This window comes from Gymnoscopelus microlampas (assembly GCF_963454915.1).
Source record: "Gymnoscopelus microlampas genome assembly, chromosome: 4".
Lineage (NCBI taxonomy): Eukaryota > Metazoa > Chordata > Actinopteri > Myctophiformes > Myctophidae > Gymnoscopelus > Gymnoscopelus microlampas.
The window spans coordinates 56,387,172-56,395,174 of NC_139941.1; the positions used below are offsets into that span (position 1 = coordinate 56,387,172).

Here is an 8,003-nt window from a genome sequence, read left to right on the forward strand (position 1 = left end):
TCGGTAGGTGTCAAAATCTCAGCCAATCAGGAGAAAGTACCCATTTTTAAGCTTAATTTGTATAGTGTTCCAGTTCCAATTGTGTCTGCTCATTTCTTAGTGTCATCACTTCCAATTTCACTTGTTTAATCTATATCCTGATTGAGTTCTCTATCCTGGTTGGATAAAATTGGAAATGAAACTGAAACGAAAATGTATTTTCTGTTTGATAAAGAGCTGGAGAGACAAGGAGACTCCTTTTACTGAACAAACACTCTATAGCAATGAGTACTATCAGAATATAGAACTATTTAACACTTATCTTAACCAACGCAAATCACTTACCCTACCTTTGAAGGTAGGGTAAGTGATTTGCCTGGAACCCCCCCAAGGACCCCTGGGGGTCCCTGGACCCCACTTTGAGAACCAACGTCATAGAGTGTTTGTTCAGTACAAGGAGTCTCCCATGTCTCTCTCTCTACGTTGACACTGTCATTTCTTCATCCTGTTTGACACTTGTTTAGTTTTTTTTTGCTTTTTGTGTGTGTGTGTGTGTGTGTGTGTGTGTGTGTGTGTGTGTGTGTGTGTGTGTGTGTGTGTGTGTGTGTGTGTGTGTGTGTGTGTGTGTGTGTGTGTGTGTGTGTGTGTGTGTGTGTGTGTGTGTGTACTTCCCCAGTTGATTACCTACATGAAGGTAACGCACCCTTTACACACAGCATTATGCAGTACAGTGATTGGATTTGTTCTTCATGATTAAGTTTATATAAGCCAGGTTTATGAGGACAAGCCCCTTGGGTCACTGGAGGTTTACCTATGAACTGATTATTGGCAGCTCACCAGGGGTCATCGCCATGCTGGCTTGTGGTGGACATTTTTGTCAAAATTCTATCTTTGCCATGGACATAAAAATGAGCGGGAACTTATATTAGCAGAAACACAGCCAAATAGCCTACATATCATTGTGGGGGTCTATGACATGAAAACAGTTTGAGAACCACTGATATTATTATAGCACCTTAAGTGTTTCAGAAAAGTGGAATAGATAGAATAGTAGAATCCCCCAGCAGCAAAGATTTGAGTTACAAATGTTTGCTTAAGTTTAGTTTAGTTTAAAAATATATTCAAAAATGTGCACATATTTTCATGATTTTTCTAAAATAACAGATCTACAAGCTCATACTGCTGCTATTTTTGAACAGCCAAAGAAAGAAAGAAAAAATCACACCCTGTGTGAAGGTAGCGGCGCCTTTGATACATTTTGTCATCGATATGTGTTTATAATGTGTTTATAGCCATGTGTCACGTGAAGCTTGACCAATCACTTTGTTGACGCACCTGACCAATCAGAACGTTGACGCACACGGACAAAGTCAGGCTAGCGCCGCTAATAAAAATGACACAGATGCGTTCCCGGCCTGAATGGATGAATGTTTAAATGTTCTGTATATGAAAACCCTTGCCTTGCCTTACGTGGGCAGAGAGGACCGCCTGATGGGTCCATATTAGGAAAAGCCTGACGTCATTTTGGATTATTGTGTTACGGGAGGCGGTTCGCCTTAAAAGCGCACTAGCGCACACTCCCACCGCTAGAGCTAGCTGGATACTAAAGAAGTGTGTCTCCATGATGTCTTTAAATACAAAATATAAAAACATTTGATCTTCTTACTCGACTACAGATCCACAACAGAATGGCACAGAGAAAGATCGCATTCGTGGAGGGTTCCGCCCCCAACTCCTCCGCCCTGAAAGGCGCCATCCAGCTGGGCATCGCCCACTCCGAGGAGAGCCTGAGCCAGAAGCCCGACCGGGACATCCTGATGCAGGACTTCGAGCGGGAGGAGGGCATGTTCTTCCCCAGCGAGGGCAGCAACCTGACGCCGGCTCACTGCTACAGCGACTTCACCTTCAAGACGTTCGCCCCCATCGCCTTCCGCTACTTCCGCGACGTGTTCGGCGTGCGGTCGGACGACTACCGCGCGTCCCTGTGCAACGACGACATGTCCCTGATCGAGCAGTCCAACTCGGAGGCCGGCGGCTCTACGCTGTTCTACGTCTCCAGCGACGACAAGTTCGTCATCAAGACGGTGCAGCACCGGGAGGTGAGCGTCCTGCAGCGGCTGCTGCCCGGCTACTACATGAACCTCAACCAGAACAAGCGGACGCTGTTGCCCAGGCTGTACGGGCTCTACTGCGTGCAGGCGGGCGGGAAGACCATCCACACCGTGGTCATGAACAACCTGCTGCCCTGCGACGTGCAGATGCACCTCAGGTACTACCTGAAGGGCTCCACCTACAAGCGAAGGGCTCTGGCCAAGGAGACGGACCTGGAGGTGCCCACGTACAAGGACCTGGACTTCCTGGACATGCCCAGCCTGCTGCTGGACAACGACAAGTACAAGGCCATCAGCGAGACCATCCAGAAGGACTGCAAGGTGCTGCAGAACTTCGACATCATGAACTACAGGCTGCTGGTGGGCGTCCACAACGTGGACCGGGCCTGTCGGGAGGGCCAGGCCATGGAGGGGTCCGTGGAGCAGAGGAGACCGCAGGGCCAGAAGTCCTTGTACGCCACGGGCTTGGAGTCCATCCAGGGAGAGGCGTCCCTGTACGCCGACGACCACGCGGGAGGGATACCGGCGAGAGACGCTAAGGGCGAGAGGCTGCTGCTGTTCATCGGCATCACCGACATCCTGCAGTCGTACACGCTGGGGAAGAAGCTGGAATACACCTGGAAGTCCTTGGTCTACGGCGGCGACAGCGTGTCGGTGCACCGGCCCAGCTTCTACGCCGAGCGCTTCCAGAGGTTCATGTGCAACACGGTCTTCATCAACCTCTCTCTGAAGGTCCCGCTGTTCAAGAAGGTCCCGAAGAAGAGAGAGGCCCCGCCCACGCCCACGCCCACGCTCACGCCGTCGCCCTCGGCGCCTCCCCCGTCTCCGCCCTACCCGGCCCTGATCCCGCCCTCCTGCTGCCCCACCCTGAAGGACGTCCAGATGCACCTGCACCACCTGCAGCTCCACCTGCACCACCTGGTGGGCGGCGACGAGAACTCCAGCTCCTTTCAGGGCGTCACTTCGTTCAGCTCGGCCGACCCGTGTACGGAGACCTGATCTGTCCTAACCATAGAGTTATAACATACCTGATCTGTCCTAACCATAGAGTTATAATATATCTAGACCTGACCTATAACTCCTACAGGAGGTTGAAGTCGGTCGACAATTTTGTCTCTCTTATGCCTACTCGCATAGACATATAAACGTAGACGGCTCTGAGGCGTCTGTCACAGCGCGTCTTTTCCGGGAGTGGCAGAATCTAGTTGTATAAAAATACAACAGGATTTTTTTAATACAATTAGATCAGAAGTGGACGTTGCACGACATGACACTTCGGAGGTAATTACGTCTCCCACTTCTCCTCTCCTCTCTCCTTCTCATTTCCTACATGCTTCCTCAATGGGAGGGACTAACATGCAAGGGAAGGATGCAAGTGTAGGAAATGAGGATTTACTTTATGCCCAGCCCTGAAGTTGAACCCTCCATGGAAGACCAAGAAGGGAAAAGGAAATAGAAGCCCTACCCCGCCCCCAGCACTGATGCAGGTTGGTAGATGTTCTTTTTTTGTAACCTAAATGCAGCGGTAGACTCACCACACTGTAAGGTAATGTCCAATATAATAATAGTACAACACATAATACAGGTAACAAATGTATTTTAAGAAAATTACAATACAGGTAAGGTAATAAGTACTGTGATAAGTGATATTAGCTTAAAAGTATGAGAATAAAATGCATATACTACACAATTGAAGACCTTTACTTTGCTGCCTTTTAGGCCACGTTATACCAAACACATGAGAAGACTTTATGGAGTCCAGGATCACGTTGTAATGAAGGAATGAAGGTCCTGATAGGAGAACCTCTGTCACCGTGGCTGCCGTGCTAAAAGGGAACATTTGTTCTGGACATCTGCCAGTCCGGTCCGAACCGCCGGCACAACCAACACCCCGCCCCGGCCCGGGGTCCTCAGCGATACACAGGCTCAAGGTCCTCTAGACCAGTGGTTTTCAACCTTTTTACGCATCAAGGACCCCCAAATTGACACATATTAGCCCACGGACCCCCATTTGAAAAGATACGCCAGGGACTCAACCATTTTGATTTCTTGGGGGTCCCAATCTACACTGTATCATCATCATCAGTGTTGATTTAACTCTGAGAGTGTTCAAATGGAACCAAATGGACCCTAACGGGTCCATTTGGTTCCATTTGAACACTCTCAGAGTTACAGACACATAAGGGTCAATTTGCTTCCTATTACTATTAATTTGGCTGTGGACCCCCTCAAGGACCACTGGTGGTCCCCGGACCACTGCTTGAGAACCACTGCTCTAGACAACCCGAGGACAGACACACACACACAGGTATCTGCTTTTACATAAACTACATTTACATTGTGACGTCCACATCGTAATTCACTGAGCATTAGGTCACGTGAAGCTTGGCCAATCAAATCCACACTCATTTGTATTTATTTTTACCCTTTTTGAGCGGTGCAACCACTCCTTTAAGAGGGTTTAGGACCCATCCGTGGTGAAAGTTTTTCTTTCCGTCATGAAAATTTGTCTTTCGCTGTGACGCCACGCCCATAGGTGTGAAAGTTTTCACACCTATGCAGGACGTGCTGTGATTGGCTAGCGAGACACATGATGAAGTTAACTTCAAACTTCGCAGACGCGCTGTGATTGGCTACCGAGATGCATGATGAAATTAATAACTCATAAATATCACGGCTCACTTCACACTGGGTGTGATTTTTTTTCCCGTTTTGATGAACAAACCAAGAGCGTTGCCACATTTGCATGCTAGAAAAGCATGTTTTATTTTGCCATTCTTCGGTTTCCCTTGATATATATATTTCAGTGATACACACGCACAGGGTTGCCAGATCTGCTCAGTATAATTTCCCCGCAAGATTTTATTTGAAAATAGCCGATCTACAAGCTCACAACGCGTCGCATCGCGACGCGTTGTGAGCTTGTAGATCTGCTATTTTCAAATAGCTGATGTACATGTCAAAGTACTCATGTGGTCCATAGTCGCTTCTTTTGGGCTGGTTTTCCTATACCTGGTTGCTTGTTTCTTTCACAGAATCTGGCAACACTGCACACGCACCATGGTTGTATACCATACGGTACACATTCTGTCCTTGGGTTCTCATCCTCAAATGTCCTTTCAGGTACGTACGCTATTGCAAAGGGTTTTGTTGGCAAAATGTTTACGGCCCCAACTTGATGATGCTGAATTTTCAAAAGTATATTTTTGGATGATATTTAAACTGTGTTCCTGACCCAGCGATGGATGACTTTAGACATTCTCTGACTTCATGATGCACAATGGCCTCGCTGACCCTTTTGGTGATTTTATAAATCGTCATTTTAACAGTTTTCCTTTTCTTTCTTTTTTCCTCATTATTGTGTGTGTGTGTGTGTGTGTGTGTGTGTGTGTGTGTGTGTGTGTGTGTGTGTGTGTGTGTGTGTGTGTGTGCGTGCGCGTGCGCGTGTGTGTATGCAGGGGTTGACACTAACGGTTTGCCCGACTGCCCGGGCAAAGTAAATAAAACATTCGGGCAGGTGGAGTTTGCTTTCGGGTTGCCCGACGGGCAAGTTCGTTTTAGTGGGGAGTTCTGTCTTTATTTCGCACAACACAAGATGTCTGTGGAATTTAAAAAGGAATTTAAAACGTCATATTGTATAGCTATTGAGAAATGATATGTGGCATAAATATTGAGGTATGTCCATATCTCACAGCCCCAGAATTCGCAAGTAAAGTAAAAAAAGACGTGGTAAAATGAACGGTAATTCAAATGTTACCTATATCACAATTTACTTTTCGGGCAAGTGGGCATGACCTTTGGGCAAGTAGAACATGACCTGTACTTGCCCGACGGGCAAGTGCCTCTTAGACCTTAGTGTCAACCCCTGTGTGTATGTATGTATGCATGCATGTGCTGTATGGCGTATGTCCACCCATGTGACACTGTAGTGGTGAGCCACTAGACCATTGGTTCTCAAAGTGGGGTCTGGGGACCCCCAGGGGTCCTTGAGGGAGTTCCAGGGGGTCCCCAGCTAAATGATAGATTAGGCACCAAATGGACCCTTATGGGTCTGTAACTCTGAGAGTGTACAAATGGAACCAAATGGACCCGTTAGGGTCCATTTGGTTCCATTTGTACACTCTCAGAGTTAAATTGACATAGGTTTTACAGTATAAATTGCGGTCCAAGTGATAGAAATGCCATTAAATGGGGGTCTGTAGCCCTAATGCATGTCAAACTGGGGGTCCTTGAAATTAAAATGGTTGAGAATCACTGCTAGAGCCGTAAAAAATCTTCTCTTATGGGGGTCCCTGGCATATCTTTTGAAATGGGGGTCCGCGGGCTAATAAGTGTCAATTTGGGGGTCCTTGACATGAACAAGTTTGAGAACCACTGCACTAGACTCACCATTGTACGACGACAAAGTATTCTTTGTTTCTTTCCTGAAAACCTTAAAAATATGACTTAGGCAATTATGCTATGAGGCTAACGATGTTTATTAACAACCTGTACTATAGTATTATGTACATATTAACAACCTGTACTGTATATGAGCTGTTTGAACTTATAAGACGTGAGTCATTGATTGATTCCCACACAGAAGGAACAAAGTGTGTCTTTTATCAGTTCAATAAGAGACACGTCTTCTAGTTTATCCATAAAAAGGGACGATTCCTTATTTCAAGGGACGTTTGGCAACCCTGACAGTACAGAACTGTATGTACAGACAGTGGTGGAAGAAGTACTCAGATATTTTACTTAAGTAAAAGTAGCAATACCACAATATAAAAATACTCTGTTAAAGGCCTGTGTTCAAAATGTTACTTGAGTAAAAGCACAAAAGTATTGGCATCAAAATATACTTTTGATGCCATATACAGATCTACAAGCTCACAACATGTTGCGATGCGACGCGTTGTGGGCTTGTAGATCCGCTATTTTCAAATGGCCGAAATGTATATAGGGCTGAAGTGGTTAATGTATGTTTTGTAACAGTAATCAAAATCTACAAAGTAACTAGTAAGTAAAGTTGTCAGATAATTGTAGTGGAGTAAAAGTATAATATTTGCCTCCGAGATGTAGTGGAGTAGAAGTAAGAAATACTCCAGTAAAGTAAAAAATACCTCAATGTTTTACTTAAGTACAGTACTTGAGTAAATGTACTTAGTTACTTTACACCTCTGACAGTATGTACAGTACAGTCCAGTCCAGTACAATACAATACAGTTCAATATGTACAGTACAGTAGAGCAGGGGTTTTCAACCAGTGGTCCTTGAGGGGGTTCCAGGGGGTCCCCAGCCAAATTAATAGTTAGCAACCAAATTGACCCTTATATGTCTGTAACTCTGAGAGTGTACAAATGGAACCAAATGGACCCTAACGGGTCCATTTGGTTCCATTGTGTACACTCTCAGAGTTAAATGAACACTGATGATGGTGATACAGAGTAGATTGGGACCCCCAAGAAATCTAAATGGTTGAGTCCCCGGCACATCTTTTCAAATGGGGGTCCCTGGGCTAATATTTGTCTATTTGGGGGTCCTTGATGCGAAAAAGGTTGAAAACCACTGCAGTAGAGTACAGTATAAGATATGATACAGTACAGTAGAGTACAGTATATGATATGATACAGTACAGTAGAGTACAGTATATGATATGTACAGTACAGTAGAGTACAGTATAAGATATGATACAGTACAGTAGAGTACAGTATATGATATGTACAGTACAGTAGAGTACAGTATAAGATATGATACAGTACAGTAGAGTACAGTATATGATATGTACAGTACAGTAGAGTACAGTATATGATATGTACAGTACAGTAGAGTACAGTATATGATATGTACAGTACAGTAGAGTACAGTATATGATATGATACAGTACAGTAGAGTACAGTATAAGATATGATACAGTACAGTAGAGTACAG

The 8,003-nt window shown here is 45.3% G+C and overlaps 1 protein-coding gene across 1 annotated transcript; it reads left to right on the top strand.

Annotated features, from left to right (window-relative positions):
• Positions 1–1,667: 1,667 nt before the first annotated feature.
• LOC311044152 (phosphatidylinositol 4-phosphate 5-kinase type-1 alpha-like) lies at positions 1,668–3,089 on the top strand (the record flags this gene model as incomplete). Its single annotated transcript, XM_084055571.1, has 1 exon — positions 1,668–3,089. The coding sequence occupies one exon, from the start codon at positions 1,668–1,670 to the stop codon at positions 3,087–3,089; it is 1,422 nt and encodes a 473-aa protein (XP_083911697.1).
• Between the last annotated feature and the right edge of the window lie 4,914 nt (positions 3,090–8,003).